Source organism: Oncorhynchus kisutch, linkage group LG12, assembly GCF_002021735.2.
Source record: "Oncorhynchus kisutch isolate 150728-3 linkage group LG12, Okis_V2, whole genome shotgun sequence".
Taxonomy (NCBI): domain Eukaryota; kingdom Metazoa; phylum Chordata; class Actinopteri; order Salmoniformes; family Salmonidae; genus Oncorhynchus; species Oncorhynchus kisutch.
Window position 1 is genome coordinate 39,252,610 of NC_034185.2, and position 27,035 is coordinate 39,279,644.

General features: G+C 42.4%; 1 protein-coding gene across 5 annotated transcripts in view; it reads left to right on the forward strand.

Moving 5' to 3' along the window:
- The first annotated feature begins 146 nt into the window (after positions 1-146).
- mmut (methylmalonyl-CoA mutase, mitochondrial) overlaps positions 147-27,035 on the forward strand; it is a 42,697-nt gene continuing 15,808 nt past the window's right edge. For 3 of the 5 annotated variants that reach the window (XM_020496934.2, XM_020496933.2, XM_031837527.1), the window contains exons 1-11: positions 147-343; positions 3,778-4,202; positions 4,445-4,812; positions 5,053-5,210; positions 7,265-7,436; positions 7,547-7,795; positions 7,953-8,064; positions 9,015-9,130; positions 12,950-13,065; positions 18,250-18,381; positions 20,545-20,692. In XM_020496934.2, the coding sequence (XP_020352523.1) occupies positions 3,785-4,202; positions 4,445-4,812; positions 5,053-5,210; positions 7,265-7,436; positions 7,547-7,795; positions 7,953-8,064; positions 9,015-9,130; positions 12,950-13,065; positions 18,250-18,381; positions 20,545-20,692 (1,989 nt within the window). In that variant the 5' untranslated portion in view covers positions 147-343; positions 3,778-3,784. Of the gene's footprint in view, positions 357-3,777; positions 4,203-4,444; positions 4,813-5,052; positions 5,211-7,264; positions 7,437-7,546; positions 7,796-7,952; positions 8,065-9,014; positions 9,131-12,949; positions 13,066-18,249; positions 18,382-20,544; positions 20,693-27,035 lie in introns of all 5 variants that reach the window. The other 2 variants (XM_020496935.2, XM_031837528.1) reach the window with 1 other exon arrangement.

Genomic DNA, 27,035 nt, shown 5'->3' on the forward strand with positions numbered 1-27,035 from the left:
GCTGATTAGATAACATTCAGACAATATTCAAACTCCTTCGCAAATAAGCAATCACTGGTAAAAATAAGCATTTCAAATCCAACTGGGAGAAAAAATTGCGACGGAACAGTATCATCTTCTGGCGACATAGCGATAGTACAGACTTTACACTTTCGACGAATACTTATATAGAGCGGAAGTAATACATCTCATCACTAAACAAATATCTTTGCTTCTATTTTATGTTTTGTGTAATAGGGCGGAGTTTAACCAGCGGTGCTAACTTGTGATTGGCCGATTACTAATGTTATGAAATATTATTGGCTGGACAAACATACGCCTTTACAGCAACGCCACTGAGAAGGTAAGAAAACAAGGTCAGAATGTATACTTAATTTAAAAAATTGCCATTTCTGAACTGTGAGAAAACTACCCTTCTGTAATAATGTTAGCGACAGACGGTCTTGCATCCCATTTTACATTTGGGTTTAAAATAAACTACATCAAAGATGTGATGATTTGTTTATATGCCAGGGCATTACTAGCTAGCTTGCTAACGGGTGCGTAACCAACATGCAGCGAACCTTTTACTCTCGTCCTACTAGCCACTGCAATGACTTGCGTGTTTTGTTTATGCGATATTGACGTGACCGGAGCAGTTGACCACTCAATAAACGTTTATCGTATGGTACCACTGTTTATCGTACATCGTGAATATGGCGTTAGCTTAACCTGGCGTTCAAACGGGGTTGCAATTAATGAATGGCCCTACAGCTAATGGTTACCGACTGGCAGATTGTTATTGGTGTTTTCAAGACAATTCGGTTAGTTTAGAGTTTCCTATTGGTAGATTCTAACAACGTTTATCCAAGTGTGAAATGTCACTTTCCGAGTTGTCTTGCACGCGGAATGTGTAGGATTCCCCTGGTCAGATGTTGGCCTGCATTAACAAATCCAGTGCATTGTCATCAACTATGTAATCGACTGAAAGATTGCTATAACATATGACGTGGTTAGCTGATACGTAAAATACATATGCAGGCGTTGTAAGATCTGACAGGCGTCAGCAACGCCAATGATGTATAGAAATCATTGGCCCGGGAAGAGGAATGTGGCCAATATGTTAGCATCAACATCCGGGTAATTGTCTACTCCAACATCCGGGTAATTGTCTACTCCAACATCCGGGTAATTGTCTACTCCAACATCCGGGGAATTGTCTACTCCAACATCCGGGGAATTGTATACTGTTCTTGTCAAGCTTAGATTGACATGGTCAAGGCCAAATAATATTTGAGAAAAGCTGAAAAAGGAACCCCCTTCTGACGCGAACTTTATTTTGTCCCGGGTTGCGACGTATCGCACAGCATTAACGGTGTATCATACAGCGTTTACCTATGTATTTATTATTTGACAAGACATTATCAATAAATGGTGTGCATGTTATCAAATTGTGAATTTATGGACCACAAAGACAATCAATCACTTTGAGCAGTAATGATTCTCAAAAGCAGTGACAGCCTCTGTTCCTTGTGTAAGGGGTTCTCAAACTTTTTGGGGCCAGGGACCTCTTTTGTGACAACAAATCAATCCGGGACCGCCAAAATCAGAACACAACTCGAGTGAGCTAAAAATGGCATACAAAGACTTCTACTATGACTTTGGCATTGCATGGCCGGACGAACCAAGTCTCCGGTATAGGTCTTCCTGGTAAGGGACATTTTAAAGGAAAAGGAGAGAAAAGTTTTCAAGTTAATTTCCTGTAGTGTTGTCACGATACCAGCTATAGCACATCATATTTTACACACAGCAGGTTTTTTATAGGACATAAGAGTTTAGTCTGCTTTGTGTTTTCCTTTTTGCCATGAAAATGAAAAGGTATTGTTGTATCGCAATACTGGTGACAACCCTATTTTCCTGTAATTTGACATATTTTGTTACGTGGTCTGAGAGAAGTTTTGTTGTTGCAGCTTTAAAGCTACTATCCTGCAATTCTAAACATTTTTCCATGAGGAGTTTTAAGGCATAAAGGAAAATTCTCCAGCACCACCCCAACATCAACATATGTGCCACGTTTCTATGTTTTGTATTCAAAAATATGTTTCCAATGACATCGCCAACCAATTATTAGACAACATCTACACACAAAATCCCACGATGCACACTGATGACGTCAAAACATTTTGGGGGAATACAAGAAGTATTGAGTTGAAAAATCTATAATTGGTGGAGTATTGCGGATACAAATATCCCTGTGAGACTCCTAGGCCCAAATTGTAGATTAATAATATCAAATTGTATGATATTACACACAACTTATTCCACAGAGCCCTTGGCCAAAATGTGTTTAATCTGTTGTTGTCAGTAATATAAATAATAATAATATTTTTATTAGTTGTAGCGAACTCTGATGGCAACATTGTATACAAACGTGGCACTGTTTTGTTAACTTCAGACATGAAATCAAAATAAGGTCTGTTGTCAAACATTCTGTAAACTATGGTGTTTTAATGTAATTGATAAATCGGGTAGAAAATGCTGTTTCGCCACTGGACAGTTCTCCCCACCTGCTCTAAACCAAAGCTCGCTCCACCCCCCTCCCCCCCAAGCACTTTTTACAATCAGCCCCATTACTTCTGCAGGTGGCAGAGATGGATTGTGTAACGTCTTTGGCTTGATTTTGTTAGAAAGGGAAGAAATTCATCTTTCTGTTGTGTTTGTATATATATATAAAAAAATATATATATTTTTTGGCTTTGTCATTATTGTGTGTAGATTGACGAGGGGGAAAAAAACAATTGAATCAATTTTAGAATAAGGCTGTAACGTAACAAAATGTGGAAAAAGTCAAGGGGTTTGAATACTTTTCGAATGCACTGTAGATGCCCCAGTCTACATTAGAGCCCATGACTGGCCAGCCAGTCTGGCTCCATAGTTACCCATCCAAGAACCCTCACTATGACTACACTATCCTCTTAGGATTGTTCACATACAACGCATCACAAGGCACTGTGTGTGTGTCCGGCTCCGTAATCTCCCTCATTTACTTGTTCACAGGGGACCCAGTCATATGTCATTGTCACTGTGAAGAATCATATTATATTCATTCTGCATGTGTTCAATATCTCTTTTCTCTCGTCTCATTCCCTCTATAAATAACACACACACCACCCTCCATCCATCCTCTCTCTATTGGGGCGTATGCTGAAATGTTTCTGAAATAATTTTACAGATTTGGTAACAGAATTTCACATTTTAATCACTTAATAATTCATAAACAAATGTATACCAATTAAAACGTACCATAACTAGTTGATAGGTCAACCTTTTACTTGTTACTTATGTGAACTCATGAGAGAGAGAGAGAAATTAGAAAACATTTTAAAGATGTTTTTTTTGGGTAACAGAACTTACAGAAGGCAGATTTTTTTATTTTCTTCCTAAACTAAATATTTCTACATTATTGTGTTTTGATCTATTTCTAATATCTTTTAAGACTTTTTCTGGTAGATGTTTTTTAAGATCCATTTTCTATCTGTTTGACAAGAAATCAAAGCCTTCTCTTATTGGTTATTTTGTTAATGGAAAATGGGTTGATTTAAAAAAAAATATGACTTACTTTCAGAAAAATATAGAGTTAGCTTTCATTTGACACCCAATGTTGGTGCTCATGTGTCCTTTTTTACCAGGAAATCACCAATACTCAACCAATGAAACCAGAGGGATTTCCTGATGTCTCATTCTTGTCCCACTGTTTTTCATTCCTCTCCTCCTGTGTCTCATGTGTTTCTGATCCAGGCCCGTCATGCTGACCGCACAGAGGACATGTGTCGCTCTGGCTGCACGCCGACTTCCAGGAGCTCCCTGCTCCTCACACGGATTCATCAACACACGCTCACAGACGCACTCCCGACAGTTTCGTACCGCAACGCCCTGTCAGGATGAAGTGGACCTGCACCCGGAGTGGGCCAGCCTGGCCAAAAAACAACTGAAAGGGAAGAACCCAGAAGACCTGATCTGGCGCACGCCGGAGGGCCTCAACATCAAACCCGTCTACACTAAAGCAGACTCTGCAACGAAGCCAGACGAACTGCCGGGGGTCTTCCCTTACACTAGGGGGCCCTACCCCACCATGTACACGTTCAGGCCCTGGACCATCAGGCAGTATGCTGGCTTCAGCACCGTGGAGGAGAGCAACAAGTTCTACCGGGACAACATTAAAGGTACTGCACAATACTCACTGCTGGTGTGACCAACTGGGGTTTTATGATCGAATATTGAAGTGAACCCAGGTTGTCTGTCTAGAAATGGACTCTGTCAGGTTTAATCAGGCAAGAGTTCTTTCTCTACTTTATAGGTTAATAAAACAACATTTAAGTACATGTTTTTATGTGCTTATTTTTGGTTACCTTTCCCATTGTAATAAGTGTAACTTCTCTCTCTCTCTCGCTCTCTCTTTCTACAGCGGGTCAACAGGGTCTCTCGGTGGCCTTCGACCTCCCGACTCACCGCGGGTATGACTCCGACAACCCCCGTGTCCATGGCGATGTCGGAATGGCGGGGGTCGCCATAGATACCGTGGAGGACACCAAGATGCTGTTCGACGGCATCCCGCTGGAGAAGATGTCGGTTTCTATGACGATGAATGGAGCGGTGATCCCGGTGCTGGCCATGTTCATCGTGACGGGGGAGGAGCAGGGGGTACCCAAGGAGAAGCTGACGGGAACTATCCAGAATGACATCCTGAAGGAGTTCATGGTGCGCAACACCTATATCTTCCCCCCGGAACCTTCCATGCACGCCATTGCTGATATCTTCGCCTACACGTCCAAGGTAAGAACCTTAAAGCTACAACAGGGTAAAGCGTCCTCTGTACCTCGTTGCCTTGCAAATACAGTAAAATTCCTCTAATTTAAAATTATTTCCACAGAAGTAACATCTAACTTAAGATACAGGCACGTACCTCAAACACAGGAGGTCCGTGACTGAACTCACACTGTTTCCCCATCATGATTGATTGATTATTGTTACGATTGATTGTTTGGTTGAATGACTGGTTGTTTCCTCCGGTAGCACATGCCCAAGTTCAACTCCATCTCCATCAGTGGTTACCATCTCCAGGAGGCCGGGGCGGACGCCATCTTGGAGGTGGCCTACACCATCGCCAACGGCCTGGAGTACTGCCGCACTGGGCTGAAAGCTGGCCTCACTATAGACGAGTTCGCCCCCAGGTGTGCGCACACACAGAGTGAGATCATACAGTGTGTGTTGTCCCAGGGACCTCATTCCTGTGTAATGCAGTGCCTCAGAGTTAGTGGCTATGGGTTGTTTCTGGAGAGGTTCTCTTTGTGATTTCCCTGTGTCATTCCCAGTGTCTCAGAGCAGTGAATGTCCTGTCAGACAGACAGAGGTCTCCTCTCCACTAGACAGCTATTCACAGACTGTCCTCTCTGGCTCGCTGTTTCATGTTGTGGTTTTTTGATGCAGAGCCATGTGATTTGCAGCGAGGTCAGAGGACACACACTCTAAATGACTCCCTAGGGTGAATGACAGACTGCTGATTGACGTGTGGTTGTTCGAAGGAAGTACTTTAAAGTTGCTGCGAGTTGACTGTCCTTTTCATTTAGCCATGGGTTTTAGCCAGCCTGCGTTTAGTCCATTGTTCATTTAGTCGCTCACTTTGACATCTACAATAATGCAGATCCTTTTTGTTAAACATGTCTCAAGTCACCTTATTGTCAGTCACGTAGGTAATCACAGAGGTAGGTGACTGTAGTTAGTCCATGCATGTACACACAGACACACACTGCAGTGTTATTGATTGACGGGTTCCCCCTGAGCGGTAATGATATATGGCATGTGCATAGCATTATGGTCCTGTTAGGACTGTCAAAATCAATAGACCGATAGTGGTTGCATTCAATGAATTGCTGTAAGCTATAATTGTCCTCAGCTGAGAGCTCTGCTGTTGCAACACTCTGCTCTACACTTTAGCTGTCTATTCATTCCTTTTGGGAGTTTTAACCATACTTATTGATTTATTACATCTTTGTGTGTTGTCTGTAAACACCCTATGTGGGCAACCTGTCTTCCTAGTCATTTCTCTGGAGCATCAATATGAACGTGTGGATAATAACAGACAGGTAACTGACACAATAAAGGAAACGCCTGAGTACATTAGGGATACAAAGTATATTGGAAGCAGGTGCTTCCACACAGGTGTGGTTCCTGTATTAATTAAGTAATTAACATCCCATCATGCTTAGGGTCATGTATAAAAATGCTTGGTTGCCCATTATTTTGGCTACCATGTCTAGAAGAAGAGATCTCCGTGACTTTGAAAGAGGGGTCTCGGAGGAGCATATGGTTTAAAGGCTGTGTGTGTCTCAGTAGCCAGATTTCAACCCAAGTGAACCCTCGTGGGAGATTCTGAAGCAGTGCCTGAGACAGTGTTTTCCAGCAGCATACCACCCTGCATACCACTGCTGGCTTGCTTCTGAAGCTAAGCAGGGTTGGTCCTGGTCAGTTCCTGGATGGGAGACCAGATGCTGCTGGAAGTGGTGTTGGAGGGCCAGTAGGAGGCACTCTTTCCTCTGGTCAAAAAAAAGATATCCCAATGCCCCAGGGCAGTGATTGGCACTGCCCTGTGTAGGGTGCCGTCTTTCGAATGGGACGTTAAACGGGTGTCCTGACTCTCTGAGGTCATTAAAGATCCCATGGCACTTATCGTAAGAGTAGAGGTGTTAACCCCGGTGTCCTGGCTAAATTCCCAATCTGGCCCTCAAACCATCACGGTCACCGAATAATTCCCAGTTTACAATTGTCTCATTCACCCCCCTCCTCTCCCCTGTAACTATTCCCCAGGTCGTTGCTGCAAATGAGAACGTGTTCTCAGTCAACTTACCTGGTAAAATAACGGATAAATAAAAATAAATAAATCAACAGAACACCAAATTATGACATTTCTCGTGGAATAAAGGTGTCGCATCCCTCCAATAGAGTTCCAGACACTTGTAGAATCTATGCCAAGGCGCATTGAAGCTGTTCTGGTGGCCCAGTGTCCTAATAGGAGACTATGTTGGTGTTTCCAATATTTTGCTAGTTACCTATATCTCATGTCTATAGAATGGTATACTTTGAAAACTCATGGGGAATGTGCTTTCCAACAAAGGACATGCCTACTTGGAATACATAGTGTTAAGTAAAACCAAATAAAATCTTGTTCCAACGCTTGATACTCGGGTACTTGTATATATCATTCTATACCCCTCCCTCTCTCCTCTAGGCTGTCATTCTTCTGGGGTATCGGTATGAACTTCTACATGGAGATTGCCAAGCTGAGGGCAGGCAGGAGGCTGTGGGCCATGCTCATTAAGGAGAAGTTCCAACCCAAGCTGGCCAAGTCTCTGCTTCTCAGGACCCACTGTCAGACCTCAGGCTGGTCCCTCACTGAACAGGTGGGCGGATGAAACCCATAATTAACTTTATTTGATCGAGGCCAAGTCATGTAAATGGGGTGAACCTATAACCTTCATATGTTCTGTATCGTGTATTCTGTTTTCTCCAGGACCCGTATAACAACGTGGTGCGTACTGTGATCGAGGCGATGGCTGCGGTGTTCGGGGGGACCCAGTCTCTACACACCAACTCTTTTGACGAGGCTTTGGGTCTACCAACGGTGAAGAGCGCCCGCATCGCACGCAACACACAGATAATCATCCAAGAGGAGTCTGGGATACCCAAGGTCGCCGACCCCTGGGGCGGGTCACACATGATGGAGGCGCTGACCGACGATGTCTACAACACTGCCCTAAATGTGAGGGGTTAGACGTCAGGGGTTAGAGTTCAGGGACCAGTTAAGGGTCAGGGGGTCACACACACTTTACAGTATATTTAATGGTTGTTTGTATTGATTGTGTTCATGTTTAAATGCATTAGATGTTTATCAACTTATTTGATCCCCTCTCCTGTAGTTTATCAATGAGATCGAAGAGATGGGAGGCATGGCCAGAGCTGTGGCTGAAGGCATTCCTAAACTACGCATTGAGGAGTGTGCTGCTCGCAGACAGGCTCGCATCGACTCAGGTACTGCAGCAGAACGCACACGTGCAGTGCAGGCACACATGCACCCCTGTCCTTCTCCCATCTCCCCACCTCCCCGTCCCCGTCTGTTCTCTTTTCCCACCCACCCTCCGTCTTTTTATTCCCTCCTCTTTCTTACATCCTTCTCCCCTCCATCATCTCACCTCTCCTCCTAAAAAGCCCCATATGTAATTCAGTGGATATGTTGGAAGCATCAGTCCTCCACTCAGGCAGAACAGGCACACTCCATATTTCATAGCTGCTCTTTTAAAGAGACATGTCCTGGAAGTCTGCCGGAATATAAGTAGAACTTGACATCTCAACGGTCTATTTCCACAGCTCTAGTCAGGATCATACATTCATCATTGGCCTAGCGAACACTGGCCAGGGGAATATAACAGACAGTGTGTGTGAGAGTGAGCTGGCGTCTGAGCTCCGACCTCCATCTAAGCCTTTGATCTGATTGCAGACCCAAGGCTGTGCTTATCTGATGCCTGCACAGGGGTCGGGTCCTGTGAACATGGGGGGGGGGCTCCCAGGGCCACTGGGGTTTGTCTTGTGGACATGGCAGGGGTCGGCCTGGTTAGCACGCAAGGAGACCCGGCCGAACGCTACTGCTTTGATGCATGCTGAGAGGGGAGGGAGGAGGGGAAGGGTGGTAGAATAGAGGAGGTGGGGCCCACCGCAGCCATTGAACACAGTAGGGATGGATGGGTTACTTTGTATTTCCCTGCTTTCTATTCCCTATATTTTCAAAGAGGTATATGGTATTAGCTGGTCATCGTGAAGTGAATACTGAAAGCTGTCTGAGAGAAAAACTAACTGCGATGTCTTCTATTGCTTCACCGAACCAGCAGCCAACAGACTAGGGTGGGTGTGTGCGTGCTTGCGTATGAGCGAGTATGCCTCTGCCCCCTTCTCTGACTGTGTGTCCCACTGGCTGTGTCCCCCAGGTTCGGAGGTGATTGTTGGGGTGAATAAGTACCGTCTAGAGAAAGAGGAGTCCGTTGATGTGCTGGCTATCGACAACACCAACGTACGCAACAAGCAGATCGACAAACTCAAGAAGGTCAGTGTCACACTCACGCGTAATTGAACAAAACGATCCAACCAATCCTCCGGCCCTCTTCCGTTCATTTCTCCAGAGGGTCGGTTAGTAACACGTCTCCAAAATATTGACCTTTATTTAGTACTCCACCAACTTTGCCTGCTTCTTGGGCCTGGGAGGCGAAACACACACACACACACACACACACACACACACACACACACAAGTTGGCTGCACAAGTTAGGCCCTTGGGTGGATCAGTCGGTGAGCATTAATAGAGTTATGGCTCCGCAGTAGTAGTATGATAGTCTACATAGTCCAGACTCGAGGAAACATCTCAAATGACATAAGCCTGGTATCGTTGGCCTACAATGCCCCAATGCATCACAACTAAGGCCATTTTGTTTTTCTTGACCTCGCTATTTGACGCTAATCACAGTCCACAACCTCTTGGAAATTAAGGAAAAAGTGATTTTTTTAAACTGACTCGAGATATCGCATCAGTCTGGCAACCTCTGACCTATAATACTACAGCTAGGTTTTCCTCAAACCATATTGTGTCCCCATGCGAGATGTATAGATTAAAAGCTCGATAAAAGGATAGACTTTGGATCGGTTAAGTTAAAGTTCAACTGAAAGGATAGAAAGAATAATGCTTGTGTTGTTTACAAGTTGTTAGCATTACCAAGATTGAACAGATCTTCCTCGAATCATCTGTAGAGATGAGAAAAAGTTAGATGAAGGATTACATTTAAAAACTAAATAGAGGAAAGCCTCTATTTCCCCTCACGTTCCTCTCGGTCATCATCTTTACGACGACTTTCACCACACCTAATTATTTTATTGTGAACATAATACATTTATTTGTTTCTGGATTTGTGCCAATACCGGAGTGGGTACTTCTGGTATAAAACGCAACATAAATGTATTTTCGTGAGAGTTGAAAATGAGATGGAAACCCATTTAACTTGTACTCGTAAAGCTTATTAAAGATCAGTGATACTATCAAGAGCAGTGTGCGGTTTCCTTTTTCCTTCATCTTGTTCAACTGTTACCATGCACCCGCAAAGAAAGATTGCTCAGATGTGCGAGTGGCTTTTGAATTTAGAATATTCACGTGAAAATCTATTGCCAATTGGATGGACATCTAGCTTATCACAGGAAAGACAAGTAGGAAAGGCAAAATGGAGACCAAATACCACAATACAGTGGGGCAAAAAAGTATTTAGTCAGCCACCAATTGTGCAAGTTCTCCCACTTAAAAAGATGAGAGGCCTGTAATTTTCATCATAGGTACACTTCAACTATGACAGACAAAATTAGGAAAAAAAATCCAGAATATCACATTGTAGGATATTTAATGAATGTATTTGCAAATTTGGTCAATAACAAGTTTATCTCAATATCAAATCAAATCAAATTTATTTATATAGCCCTTCGTACATCAGCTGATATCTCAAAGTGCTGTACAGAAACCCAGCCTAAAACCCCAAACAGCAAGCAATGCAGGTGTAGAAGCAAGGTGTAGAATACTTTGTTATATACCCTTTGTTGGCAATGACAGAGGTCAAATGTTTTCTGTAAGTCTTCATACGGTTTTCACACACTGTTGCTGGTATTTTGGCCCATTCCTCCATGCAGATCTCCTCTAGAGCAGTGATGTTTTGGGGCTGTTGCTGGAACCACACGGGGGGACCTAGTGAACTTTTTTGCAAATGCTTCTGTTGTTCAACGCCAAACCCACCACTGCAGTTCGTAGGCCAAAGAGCTCTATTTTCATTTTATTTGACCATAGCACTGGTTCCAATCCAAGTGCCAATGCTGTTTATCAAACTCCAGGCAGTGTGTCACAGATATTGAATATGAAGCATAGTTAAGTGTTTCCCGTGTGATCAAATGTCTTAATTAGTGCGTGTGCTACTCCGTTCTCGAGACTCCGTATAGGTGAATCCTTAGTCTGACTGTGTTTAGGATCCAATGAATTTCTACGAAGGTTATTAGCTTGGCAAATGCAGTCTGAGTGGAAATCCATCCCTGTCAAGGTTGAGTTACCGGTAGTGATTTTTCACTTATTAATCAGGAATTCCTGCCTTTCTGACATCATCCCATCCCCCCCTGATTCTCTGTTGTCCTAATCACACTCACAGTCCCTGCTACTGGACAAGACTTCTAGGTGACAATTAAGACAGACAAACTCATTACCAAGTGACAAGCTGGGCTCAAACCCAGTCTGTCCTCAGCTGAACCTGAAACGAGCCTGCAAATGGAGAGAAGAGTTTATGAAATTACTTTTATTTAAAATCTTGCCAATATCACTCTGGATGGAAACATTAGTGAAATGGCCTAATTTCACCTACCAAAACGAATGTGCCGTTTTGTCACCACATCAACTCCCCATTAATGTAATTGAATGTCCAAAATGGCTTGGTTGGCTGATGTTCAGTTTGAGGGATTGAAGACAACTTCTGCAATTATTCAAACCCTAATGACGTTTCTGGCTCCGCATTGTGCTACCAGGTAGTGAGTCACCGTCAAAGGGACCCCTCTTGTGGGCTAAATAAGCAGTGGCATTGCCTGTTTTTGTAGTGACAATTAATCCCTCTATTTATCATGTAAATGGTTGTATTTTGTCATTGAAAATGCCATCGAACTAAGACTACACTCGGTCATAGTGTGTACATTGTTGTCATTCTAATTTTTTATTTATTTATTTATTTTACCTTTATTTAACCAGGTAGGCAAGTTGAGAACAAGTTCTCATTTACAATTGCGACCTGGCCAAGATAAAGCAAAGCAGTTCGACAGATAAAACGACACAGAGTTACACATGGAGTAAAAACAAACATACAGTCAATAATGCAGTATAAACAAGTCTATATACAATGTGAGCAAATGAGGTGAGAAGGGAGGTAAAGGCAAAAAAGGCCATGATGGCAAAGTAAATACAATATAGCAAGTAAAATACTGGAATGGTAGTTTAGCAATGGAAGAATGAGCAAAGTAGAAATAAAAAATAATGGGGGTGCAAAGGAGCAAAATAAATAAATTAATTAAAATTAAATACAGTTGGGAAAAAGGTAGTTGTTTGGGCTAAATTATAGGTGGGCTATGTACTAATCATGTCAGGGCCACAACCCACAAGAGGTCTCTTCACAGTCCGCAAGTCCAGAACAGACTACGGGAGGCACACAGTACTACATAGAGCCATGACTACATGGAACTCTATTCCACATCAAGTAACTGATGCAAGCAGTACAATTAGACTTAAAAAACAGATAAAAAAGCACCTTATGAAACAGCAGGACTGTGAAGCAACACAAACATAGGCACAGACACATGCATACACACACACGATAACATACGCACTATACATACACGTACACATGGATTTAGTAATGTAGATATGTTCCTGTCCAGAACATGTGTGGTGCCAAACATTGTCCTCAAAATAATGTCTCGTTTGATGTAAAGTCCCTCGTTCTGACACATGGTTTCTACGAAAGCAAGGGTTCAAGGCTGAGAGGTGGAGAAGCCAAGCAAAGGGATATCCTTGGACTGGGAACCAGACCAACATTGGGTTGTGTTATGGATGTTATACATCAATATTAAGCAAAGCAAAACAAAATTCTGACCCCATTAAGGCACAACAGTCTATGGTCTCACTAAACCGCAATGTAGATGTCATTATATCAATACAATGAAAAGCCAATATAATTAGAACATATTAGGGTTCGCTGGAGATTCACTGTTGAGGCTATTTGCTTCACTAGGAGCTAAAAAGGAATAAGTAAATTTAAGATATTGTTTTATATGTATATAACGTCTGTGTGTCTCCTGCAGGTGAGGGCGAGTCGTGATGCTGAGGTGGCGAAGAGGTGTCTGTCGGCCATAGAGGAGTGTGCTCGTACCAGGGAGGGGAACCTGCTGGGGCTGGCTGTGGAGGCTGCTAGAGCCAGGTGAGACACTATCCCCACTAGTCCTATGGTCAGCAACCCTGGGCTCATTGTCACTTTTGAAGGAAACTTTACTTCCTGTTGAGAGTTAGAATAGTAGAACACACAAGGTGTAGTTTTAAAATGTGGTTGTGCATCAGCAGTTTTCCTTTTGTTATGTCACTCAATTGTCACTCTAAATGTTTTTAGATTGGTAAATTAGTTGAGTCAGCTATCTAAACTTGTAGTAAGCATGGCGGAATTGCCGACCAGTCATGAAGGGCACGTGCCCACGGGCCCTGACCTCCAAGGGGCCCCCATTGACTTTGTTAGCCACTCTCACTCAGATATCATTGCAAAATGTGTAGAATTTCACAAAATAAGCTTTAAAATGCATCTTCAACCAATGGCAAAATGAGTAGAATTGCATGAACCAAAAACCAACCAAATCTTGCTTAGGCCCCATGACTGTGATACTCTGTATGTTGTTGTTTTTCCTCCTAGATTTAGTCTAGTTGAATGTAAGTCACTCTAAAATGTACCAAAATACCTAAATGTTATTACCCTTGAAGGAAATTTGTTTTTCACATACATGAAATACTATTGATTGGCTATTCATTATACACAAAATGGGAACATGTCATGCCCAACAATAATACAAGCAATTCATCCAACTAGCTGAGTAAAATTACATGAATCTACACAAGTAACAAAGGTCTTGTAAATGACCACATATCCCTCCCTACAAATACACTCTGTTGCATAACATGTATTTATTTATAGGAAACAATACACATTAATCAACATCAATATTACAATAATGCAACATCCATGTAAATATGCCGGGGTTTAGCCAAAAGCTAATTTTCAACAGTATTCCCTGGGCAGCCTCTATGCAAATACTCACTAAAACAATACAAAATACAAATACATTACATCCAATGATATATCATTGTAACAACAACAACACTATCATAAACTATCATCAATCAAGAAAATATCATCACTATCATCAATCAAGAAAATAGTAATTGGCTGTTTCGGTAGAATAGTTAGTTCTGAATCCAAATTGCATTTGATGTATGGAGTTGCCCTGAATGAGGGGATCAGTCAGATGATCAGCCACCCATCTTTCAGCTACTTTTGATAGCACTGGAAGAATGCTTCTAGGTCGGTAATTTTCCACCACTGTAGGGTCACCAGCAATTAAAATGGGTATCACTGCAGCAGACTTCCAATCATTGGGGAAGAACCCATATTTGACGGACAGATTAACGAGATGTACAATAGGGGCAATCAGAGAATATTTTTTGTCTCTTCAGGAATACAGTGTCTAGACCAAATACATATTTTGTTCTAGAGCTCCTGAAGAAGCGAATAATACTGTCCACTGCTGACGCTGACATTTCAAGAATTCTGAATATTGGTTTATTATTATCTATGGGATTGAGAACTGTGGTCTTGGTTGAAAATATTTGATCAGTTCTCTGCCCTTGTTAAAGGTGGTGGATATGAAATCGGAGTCTTGAATGAGAATCCCATTAACCTTTTAATTCAGGATGTTTCTTGGACTTTTCAGCTCCTCTCCCTGTTAGTTTGTTGAGATTTTCCCTAAATCACTTTGTATCACTTGATTTAAAACACTTCTGGTTTTAAAGTGATGTATGTGGTAAAGGAATGGCTAGAACAGGGACAGATGCCATTTTAACAGACCACATGACCATTCTCTACAGCCAGACAGACACAGATGCTCTGTAGTGTAAACAATAACAGACCACATGACCATTCTCTACAGCCAGACAGACACAGATGCTCTGTAGTGTAAACAATAACAGACCACATGACCATTCTCTACAGCCAGACAGACACAGATGCTCTGTAGTGTAAACAATGATAACGATGATGGCAACAGTAGTACATTTTGGTTCTAACTGCCTTTGAAAACGCCCAAGGACAGTATACATAAAACCATCCTGAAGAATAAACATACAAACAGAACACCGTGAGACTATTAGAAACACCAGTTGCTTTTGAAGTAACAGTATTACAGTTAGTATGTGGCTATGTAAAGGAATATTCGTAGCACAATGTGCAGGAGTGTTTCAGCCATTGAAATCCTTGGGTGGGCCACCTATAATTTTATTACATTTTTTAAAATACATTTTTGGGATGGAAAAAACGCATTCATCTCCTAATAAGCGCCCTGCCACTCCCACCCTTTTTGATCCAGACCCCAGACCCCCCCCCCCCCACTAATTTGTAGGTTTAGTGTAGTGTATGCCTATGTGGCTATGTAAAGCAATAGCCACTGCACAAAGTCTAGTTTAAGTAGGCTACTATGTGACCACACTGAAGATGAACTCGGTTACACAAGTATGGCGTCCTGCGAGTGTAGCCACTGTAAAATTATAACTGCGACCTGGCCAAGATAGAGCAAAGCGGTGTGACACAAACAACAACACAGAGTTACACATGGAATAAACAAGTGTACAGTCAATAACACAATAGGGGGGGAAAAGTCTATATACAGTGTGTGCAAATGGCGTGAGGAGGTAAGGCAATAAATAGGCCATAGTAGCAAGAAATTACAATTTAGCAAATTAACACGGGAGTGATAGATGTGCAGATGATGATGTGCAAGTAGAAATACTGGTGTGCAAAAGAGAAGAAAAGTAAATAAAAACAATGTGGGGATGAGGTAGGTAGATTGGATGGGCTATTTACAGATGGGCTATGTAACGCTGCAGCGATCGGTTAGCTGCTCGGATAGCTGATGTTTAAAGTTAGTGAGGGAAATATAAGTCTCCAGCTTCAGTGATTTTTTTGCAATTCGTTCCAGTCATTAGCAGCAGAGAAATTGAAGGAAAGGCTGCCAAAGGAGGTGTTGACTTTGGGGATGACCAGGGAGATATTCCTGCTGGAGCGCGTGCTACAGGTGGGTGTTGTTATCGTGACCAGTGAGCTGAGATAAGGTGGAGCTTTACCTAGCAAAGACTTATAGATGACCTGGAGCCAGTGGGTCTGGCGACGAATATGTAGCGAGGGCCAGCCGACTAGAGCATACAGGTCGCAGTGGTGGGTAGTATATGGGGCTTTGATGACAAAATGGATGGCACTGTGATAGACTGCATCCAATTTGCTGAGTAGAGTGTTGGAGGCTATTTTGTAAATGACATCGTCGAGGATCGGTAGGATAGTCAGTTTTACTAGGGTATGTTTGGCGGCGTGAGTGAAGGAGGCTTTGTTGCGAAATAGAAAGCCGATTCTAGATTTCATCTTGGCTTGGTGATGTTTAATATGAGTCTGGAAGGAGAGTTTACAGTCTAGCCAGACAACTAGAATATGTGGACAACTACAAATACCTAAGTCAGAACCGTCCAGAGTAGTGATGCTAGTCGGGCGGGCGGTTGCGGGCAGCGAATGTTTGAAAAGCTTGCATTTAGTTTTAGTAGCGTTTAAGAGCAGTTGGAGGCCACGGAAGGAGTGTTGTATGGCCATCAGACTGTTAAACAGCCACCACTAACATTGAGTGGCTGCTGCCAACACACTGACTCAACTCCAGCCACTTTAATAATGGGAATTGATGGGAAATTATGTAAAATATATCACTAGCCACTTTAAACAATGCTACCTAATATAATGTTACATACCCTACATTATTCATCTCATATGTATATGTATATACTGTACTCTATCATCTACTGCATCTTTATGTAATACATGTATCACTAGCCACTTTAACTATGCCACTTTGTTTACATACTCATCTCATATGTATATACTGCACTCAATACCATCTACTGTATCTTGCCTATGCCGCTCTGTACCATCACTCATTCATATATCTTTATGTACATATTCTTTATCCCCTTACACTTGTGTCTATAAGGTGGTAGTTTTGGAATTGTTAGCTAGATTACTTGTTGGTTATTACTGCATTGTCGGAACAAGAAGCACAAGCATTTCGCTACACTCGCATTACATTCTGCTAACCATGTGTATGTGACAAATACAATTTGATTTGATTTGAAGCTCGCATGGAGGTTTGCTAACACAGTGTCCAAAGAAGGGCCAGATGTATGCAGAATGGTGTTGTCTGCGTAGAGGTGAATCAGAGAATCACCTGCAGCAAGAGCGACATTGTTGATATATATACAGAGTCGGCCCCAGAATTGTACTCTGTGGTACCCTCATGGAGACTGCCAGAGGTCCGGACAACAGGCCCTCCGATTTGACACACTGAACTCTGTCTGAGAAGTAGTTGGTGAACCAGGCGAGGCAGTCATTTGAGAAACCAAGGCTGTTGAGTCTGCCAATAAGAATACTGTGATTGACAGAGTAGAAAGTCTTGGCCAGGTCGATGAAGACGGCTGCACTGTACAATCTTTTATCGATGGTGGTTATGATATCGTTTACAACCTTGAGCGTGGCTGAGGTGCACCCATGACCAGCTCGGAAACCAGATTGCACAGTGGAGATGGTACGGTGGGATTTGAAATGGTCGGTAATCTGTTTATTAACTTGGCTTTTGAAGACTTTAGAAAGGCAGGATGGGTATAGGTCTATAACAGTTTGGGTCTAGATTGTCACTCCCTTTGAAGAAGGGGATGACCGTGGCAGATTTCCAATCTTTATGGATCTCGGGGCGATCTGAAAGAGAGGTTGAACAGACTGGTAATAGGGGTTGAATTGGCGGCAGATAATTTTAGAAAGCGAGGGTCCAGATTGTCTAGCCCAGCTGATTTTGTACGGGTCCAGGTTTTACATCTGTCTCAGAACATCTGCTATCTGGATTTGGGTGAAGGAGAAGCTGGGGAGGCTCCGGCCATTAGCTGCGAGGGGTGCGGAGCTGTTGGCTGGGGTTGGGGTAGCCAGCAGGAAAGCATGGCCAGCCGTAGAGAAATGCTTATTGAAATTCTCAATTATCATGGATTTATTGGTGGTGACAGTGTTACCTATCCTCAGTGCAGTTGTTTGGGATACACTGACATAAACAATCACCTAAGAAATACATAACAGCATTTTTCTTTGAACCCAGGACTCCCTGGCGATCAGTGCAATGCAGTTGTTACGGAATAGACAATCCTGATTTAATAAATAAAGTGAGCTGAACTGCAGGGAATACTGAAGGAGAGCGTTGTGAAACCCTGCTGGTATATTTGATTAAAAGAGAAGTGTTTTTGAGACATGTTGTTGTGCATTCCCCAGATGTTCTGTTGGGGAGATCACGGATGCCATGAAGACTGTGTTTGGGGAACATAAAGCCAGCACCAGGATGGTGAGCGGAGCCTACCGCAGCGAGTTCGGTGAGCATGAGGAGATCTCCACAGCACACAACCGGTAAGAGCAGAAAGAAAATAGTACTTGATTCTCTGTTGTACTTAATGTTAGAATATAGAATATCTTCTCTGCTCTGTTTTCAACCCCCTGAGACAGCACACTAGGGTTTGTAGCAATATTGAATAACACAAAACATATTGAAACATGGTTGGGTGATATCAGCTTTTGTCCTATCATGATTCTGCACTTATGGCAGAAGATGTTTTCGCCTCCTAGTGGCCAATAATAATATTTAAAAAGGGAGAGAAAAACCCACTGCTAGCGACTTGCATGTTATGGGAGGGATGAGAGGAAATCGGAACATTGTCAAAAGATAAGTGGATCCAAATATTTTCTAGTAGACTATTCTGCTCTATTGGAGATGTGACACGAAAGAGATGTGTAGCCTAAGCCGATCTGTGTGTCTGTGTGTGCCGAGGTGTGAGTGACACAAAGTCAACATCGGGTGACGGTTTGTTAATCATCATGGGCTGCAGAGCAAGGAACTCTTGCTGTCCTTAGAACTGGATAATTATATACTGATTTGCATTTTTGCCTCATCCTCCTCTTATTAGGCCAGGACTTACTATGCGTTGTAGGTAGGTTGCACATTGTTAGAATAATATGGAAATAGCCCCATATGCCTATAGGCTATGCTTCCTTTCTTGCATAAGCTTTGCTCAGCCTAAGTTTTTTGACTTCTCATTGGATTTTTCCATCTTGGCATTGTTTGCTGAATTTCACTTTTTGTGGCCTGAAATATTTGACATTTGAAATAAAGCTGTGCCAAGTCATGTTCGTATCAAATCGAGAGAAAATCAAAGATGTGACTTTTTAAATAATAAATGTCCGCTATAACAATTTACTTTGACTTTTGACCCTTGCCAAACAAAAACCTTTTCTGATCTAACATTTTGTGCTGCTTTGGTGAAACTCTTAGCTCTGTCTACATAGTTATCTTGCATTCTGTAAATGCAACATATTTATTGAAATAACTATATTCATATTTGTTATAGCCTTACTCGGAATGTCATACATGCACTGCCCTGCTTTGTGGCAGTCAAGTTGAAATAGGTTAAGTATTGTTTGTCCATTCATGAGGTCGTCACCATTGACGATGGTTGTCAATCATCCTCGATAGATGATACTATCGTAATATCGCCCAACCATAACACACACACACACATACACGCACACACTTGAAATAAGCACAGGGTCAACTGCAGTGCAGAACCATTTCAGGGTTAAATGCCTTGCTCAAGGGCAGAATGGCTCTGACACCAGCAACCTTCCACTTGCTCATCCCACTGTGTGCCTGTCCTGGGATTTGAACCAGTAACTCTACTTGTCTGCCTTTTCCTTCCCAGTAAGCTAACTGCCACCTCTTGACTCGATCTGGTCGATCTTCAGAACAGTTCAGTTCCAGCAGGATTCATAGACAAAGCTTTTACTCTCATAGACAGAGCCTAAATCAGGTTTGTTCTCAAGGGCTGCAGCATTCAGTCTGGCTTAACCAGGCTAGGTGGTTGTCCCCTTGGGAAGCCAAAGTGATTGGCATGCTTCTACACTTCAGCAATGCACGGAGAATATGTTTGAAGGCCCTTATTGAACCTCCTATGTGATTGTTTGTGCTCAGAGTTTTCAACTTTCTCCCCCATCAAGTCACTATTGCTGTTGTTGTGTCTGGAATTACAATACATTTAATTTGTCTAGAGCCTTTCAAGAACTTTAATAATATTACACATTTCTGAACAGGGTTGTGGAGTTTAAGAAGAAAATCGAAGCTCTTTGCTGGCAAATACACCAATGCAATAATTTGCATTTATATAGTGCATTATTCAAAGCAAAGGTAACTGACCTCATCAACCACCCATTTGTACAGTAGCATCCACCCATCTGAGCCATTTTATGCTAGACGTTCCACTACACATAAAGGTTGTGTTCATTAGAGCACACCATACCAAAGCATTTAGCAACGGAAAACAAAAATATGTCTATTTTTGGACAAGTTACAGCAGTCCTTCCTTGTTTCAGTTTGTTTTCTTCTGTTTGGTGTCTAATGAATACTACCCAGCCATCACTACAGTCCCTAATATGACCTCTCCTTCCCTGTCCAAGGTGGTTGTGTACCATAAACACTTAATTATTAATAACTATTGATATGACTTATTCATCTTCTCACAGGGTGGTGGAATTTAAGAAGCATGAGGGCAGGAACCCTCGTCTGCTGGTGGCCAAGATGGGCCAGGACGGCCATGACAGGGGGGCAAAGGTCATCGCTACGGGATTCGCTGACCTGGGATTTGACGTTGACATTGGACCGCTCTTCCAGGTAAGCTTAGTTGCTAGCTACTGGACTTGAAGAGAAACGATAGAGTATTTATTTCCCAAGTGTTCACAGTAAAGAATAACTCCACGACAGGGAGAGAAGATCAAGTGAGGCATGGATTCAAACAAACGCAGATTTCTCTTCCAGCAGTTAGCAGCGAATGGGATCTCTGCGAACCTTTGTGAAATTGCCTTAAATTGCCTATGAATCTATTTCTGTGCTTAGGTCGTTCATTTGCGTTGGGTTCAATCCCTGCCTCCGTGTTGTTTTAGTCACGCCTCAACTAATTCTTAAAGGTCAAGGCAGTCATTCACATAAGCTATGCCAGGCATAGCACAATGATCACCGCACTAAGGAACGTGTGTGATAACAATGGGACTCTAATGCAGCAATTGTTAATGCTGCATGCAGACATACCACATCATATTCGTACTTGGAAAAAGCCCTTACTATAAATCTGCAGGTGGGTCATATCTTGGTCAATCGTCCATTTAAACGATTAACGCTGAAATGTGTTTGTGTCTGTGAGTGTGAGTCCATCTGGTCTACTCTAGACCTATGGAAAGCCTATGGAACATTCCCTACACAGGCATGGCAAACATCAAAGCTGCATACTGGCCAGTTCACTACGTTTCACCACTCTTCCCTCGTCATTCTCCTAGCGAGGATAGTTAGACAGACACTCCAGTCTTGTTAAAACGTCCCAGCCAATCCCTGAATCGGAAACAACATGAAATGCCCTACTTTCATTCATCTGCTTGCCCTGCCCTCATATTTAGTCTCACATTGAAGTGTTTAACCATTTGATTTTCAGGACAACCAGGGCTACAAGTAGAAGATAACATTTGCCAAGTAGTTACATTAATGAGTTTTATTGACATGTCAATAAAGAAACAAGTTCTGCCAAGCCAAAACCTGATTAAAAAAAAATATATATCATTCTAAGAATGCTCTAAGTACCTAAATTGTTTGCTCAGTGGGAAATGACTATCCAACTAGTCAGTGACAACTGTGTGGAGTTTGACAGCAGTTAAGTGAGATGCAAACATGGTTTGCTTAGCTAGCTACATGCCAAATGGATAGGCTACCCTCACGGTTCTGAAATGACATGATCAATTGAAGTTTACTGATCATGAAAAGCATGCAGTTACTTGCTGTATAACTCTGATGATAGAGCATGTAGAATAATAAATAAAAAAATGTTGTTCTGACTCTGCTCTTCAAGGGCTGATGAGATGATGGAAACGGCACATAGTTGTCTGGTTTAGTGGAGCTGGGGGTCTCCTTGCCCTCCAGCAGCCTAATCGAACACTGTACCGTATTGTGACGTTGTATTGATTCAAAACCTATAGAACATACACTTTCCATGACCAGGTGAATCCAGGTGAACACTCTTATTAATGTCACTTGTTAAGGAGAGGAGACGGGTTAAAGCAGGATTTTTTTTAAACCTTGAGACAATTGAGACATGGCTTGTGGTATGTGTGTAATTCAGAGGGTGAACGGGCAAGATGAAAGATTTAAGTCCCGTTGAACAGGGTGTGGTAGTAGATGCCAGGCGCACCGCTTCGTCTCGAGCTGCAACGCTGCTGGGTTTTTCACGCTCAACAGTTTCCCGTGTTTAGGGAACATTCAGTCTCACATACAGTCAGGTTCATAATTATTGGCACCCTTGATAAAGATGAGCCAAAAAGACTGCAAAATAAATAATACAAATACTGAGCTATATTGTATGCTCAAAAACATTGGGGAATTATTGTTTTATACTAATACAATTGCTCAGATAGAGATTTTGTTAAACAAGTCATTCTTTTTTTCAAAGACAGCGGTCAAATTTATTGGCACCCCTGTTTTAAATACTGTTGCACCCTCCCATTGCGGGGATAATGACACAGCCTTTTTCTAAAATGTTTTAGGAAATTAGAGAACTCGTTGGGAGGGATCTTCAAACCATTCCTCCATACAGAATCATTCTAGATCCTTGATATCCTTTGTCTGCTTTTATGGACTGCCCTCTTCAATTCAAACCACAGGTTTTCAATGGGGTTCAAGTCTGGAGACTGAGATGGCCCTTGCAAAATGTTGCTTTGTGGTCAATTTACCGATATAGGCTGTGCTCCTTCAGGGCAGCTCACTGCTCAAGCAAAGCGTTAATATATAACATTACCTACAAGCAGGGAGTGCAGTAAGCTATACCAGTCCCCCAAAACAGCAGAACCATACGACAGATGACTATGTGTAGCTACGGCAGAAAGCACTGTTTAAATATTATTAAAGTCATTTTACCCGTGCAAGACTGTATACTATGTGTGAATATTAACCATAGTATACAGTCTTGTAGCATGAGCTGTGCAATGTATACCTTATATTTCTCGTATGACCCACCGCCGGGTACCCTCACTTGAGGCAAGATGAGCTGTCATCTTGGCATATGAGAATATTCTACTTATCTAACTAGCAACTGTAAGCAGCAGTATGAACCAGACGCCCTGGAGACGCACCACTGGGTGCTTTCGCTGAAACTAAATGAGTGATCATCTGGTGGGTCTACATGATCTCCTTATGTAACAAGCAACCCTAAGCAATATGACCCAGCCAACCACCTGTAGCAATATGCAATGTACTTATATCAAGTAACCAGCAAAGACGGCAACATGTAGGCTATTGACCACGGCTGACGCCATCTTAGCAAACTTAATGAGGCATGGCACTGGCAGATAAATTAATCGCCGTTAGGAGCTCTCAATAGACAAGTGAAGGAATTCTACCATTACGTGATTGTCTACTAGGCCTATGTGTGAATACTAACTATGTGTAGGATGAGCTAATGCAGCAGTATATCTATTTCTAACACGATGCACCGCCGGGTACACTCTGAGGCAAGATGAGCTGTCATCTTGGTACATGGGGAAATATTCTACCTATCTAATTAGGAAACCGTAAATCGTATGAACCCGCTGGCCATTACCTAGCCAACCGCCTACAATAGATGCACCACCGGGAGCTTCGCTGAAGCAGGGATGAGTTATCATCTTGGTATATGAGGATATTCTACCTATGCAACTGGACTACGGGACTGACCTGATTTTATGATCATACTACAATACTGCCATATGGCAATACTGCAGGAACTCATGTAGGCTCCACGATCCATGATCTTGAGGGTGAAGTTGGGAACGATTGAGAAGCAGTAGCAGTGGAATTGGGTGGCTCATAGCTCGTAACTAGCTCGCAGCGCTGGCGAAGGAATCAGAGCCGTGATGAATTCCAGTAACTTGTCCTTGGTTGCCAGCATCAATGTTGAACAAAGGTTTGCCGTGTGCTGCTCAGCATGCAGGCAGCATGACATGAAAGAGAGGACAAAGCAGTGTTTGTTCTGGTTTAGATGACTGATGTTCCATGCTAATTATTTCATCTTGGAGTGTATGAGAGTACAGTTAACATGTGAGTGTCCATAGTGCAAGCAGAACATAAGAGATCATGCAAGGAACATGTAGCTTATTCAGACTGAAGAACCCCTAAAGCCATCATACCTCTGGAAAGTGTAATGCAACCTCAACAGTGTTGCCTTAACATGAACTCAAAGTTGTGCTACTGAGTGAGGAGAGATACCAACTCATGTTGGTTGCTTCTCCGTAGTCCACGGAAAGAAGGCAGACCGATGGATTCCTGAGCAGACTGCACGCCAAAGGGTCCTGACACTCAATATGAATTGAATCCCTGCTATCGAGCCATGATAAGAAAGGCTGCATTTGCCTGACTGAAATTTGGAATAGAAAAGATATACGTGGTTATATAACAGAAGACATTGTACAGAGAGAAGAGCAGACAGTAGACTGCTGCAGAGTGGCACAGCTCAGCCATTACACACCATCACATGGCATAAATCAACATACAGACGGTATTACTAACAACCCCCCCCCCCCCCTCAAAAAAATACCTCAACTAAACGTTAGTACAGGTGGTTACGTAACTATCTAAATAGCCTAATGACCTACTAATACTGCTCAGCAGCAGTGAGAGTGCCATGATAATCTAAAACCTAGACCTAATAGTCTACTTGAGCTGAAGGTTTATGTCTAACGGTATATGCCGGTAAGCCGTGAGAAAATAATAAATGACCTGATAACGAGAGAAATAGACCCCATAGATGAATAGAATAAGCCTTGATATCTGAAATCAACTCTAACAGACGTTCCCATTAGAGGCAATAGCCGCTTGATCGCCGACAGCTTATCGCCATGTGAGTGTTTAGCAAGCCCACCGCCTGCTAGGTAATGCTAGTATCAACAGGGTTAGGCAACACGGTTCAAACTATAGCGAGCCCTGATTGGTCATCGCACAGCTATACAGCTTCAGCTTCCCCACTAAGGTCCAATATGATAACCCTAACTTTTCTTCCTCCGATTTCAAGTTAGGGTTTAGGTTAGGCAATAGTATACATGTAAATTGAGGCTGTAGTGTTATTTGAATGCTAATTGTAGCGATCACTTCATTATAGTCATCATGTTTTAGCTCCTATTATTATGTGTTATCGTCATGTCTTACTACTTCGATCATGTTTTTCAGGCTGCAACTCTTATGCAATGGTGACTGCTAGCACATTTAGGTGTGAGCTGATATTCTTTGCTTCGTTATCTATACACGGTATTGCATATATGCCATATGCAATACCGTGTATAGATAACGAAGCAAAGAATTATCACATTTGTAGGAGCATGTGCATGGTTAGGCTCGGTAGCTTAATACATGCTGACCAGGGGTGAAAGTAAGGCGGTCTGGTACTGCGTCCCGGCAAAATAAATAGTGGGGGTACGCCGTACCGGTAAAACATGAGCCTGTCACAATAATTAAAACAAACATGTAAACTGTAGGCTATTTCACAATTATTTATCATTACCGCATGTCAGAGGCATGAAAAATGTGCGAATGGACTTGAAAACGGGTGGTATAGTCGACAATCCAAAATGCCAAGGCATAGGCAGAGATAAGTGGCCGACATCGAGACTCGTTCGCAGCAGTGAACTGGCCTAATGACAATCACCAAATGCTATTCCACGTTTTGGTGTTTTGTGTTAGAGGTCTCTTTCCATTCACCATACAGACAGTTTAGAGGCTGGAAATACAGTAGGTTGAATGTGCGCGTGTAGTCTAGTAAAGGAGCCCTTTGTAGTGATTGTTTGACAATCAGATAAAAACATAACTGGTTGTTTTTATGCCCCAATTAAAGGTAATACATTTTAAAAGTTAAATGTCAAATCTTTACGACTAGTCCCACAGAGATCCTATTGAATTAATAGGGGTTCTATATGGAATTCAATGATTGGGCCCATACCTGGAAGAACATTACATCTACTTTCACCCCTGATGATGACTAGAATGACACGATCACTACAATTAGCCAACAATACAATAGCATACGATAAACTAAGAATATAGTCAGTAAACTGTCACTAGAATAATAATACTACTGGAACACGAAGATAGACGGACACGGACTACTACCTATGTCAAATGTATGACACATGATTAGAAATGGCTTGAACTTGAACCTACTGCTGCAGATAAGCATGAAGTAAATGTAACTACGTTGACTGAAATGATACCGTCAAATGTATACTAGTATGACTCATGCTACAGTATGCACTAATGAGCTAGCAGATACTCTGATTTTGCTCAGAGCCGAAAAGCAGTAAAAGTGTCAAATTCAGAGAATGCATTTCTAGCTTAAACTGTGTAAGGGAATAGGGTTCCGAAGAATAATATTGTCCGTAAATAAATAATTTGTACAATATTTAAAGTGTGACTGCCGACGCAAGTCACATGAACTAATGTGACTGGGATGACCCATAAAATGTCAGCTATCACTGATAGAGTGCCTTGCCGTGGTCTCGTGAGCTGCGCGACACAGTGATGGCTACTATCAATATTGAAGCTGCACTAAACTAATCACCAGAATCACAGTGATAAGCACCATCTCCTGCTCATGATAAGAAAACATGGCTACTTCCTCACTGTATAACGATGCATAGCCTGTATAGCTAGCTTAGCATAGGCTACTCCCTCACTGTATAACGATGCATAGCCTGTATAGCTAGCTTAGCATAGGCTACTTCCTCACTGTATAACGATGCATAGCCTGTATAGCTAGCTTAGCATAGGCTACTTCCTCACTGTATAACGATGCATAGCCTGTATAGCTAGCTTAGCATAGGCTACTTCCTCACTGTATAACGATGCATAGCCTGTATAGCTAGCTTAGCATAGGCTACTTCCTCCTTGTATGGATAAGGGATGATTCTCCATGATGGGGTGTGTGTCACCGAGCACACAGACTGACATTGGG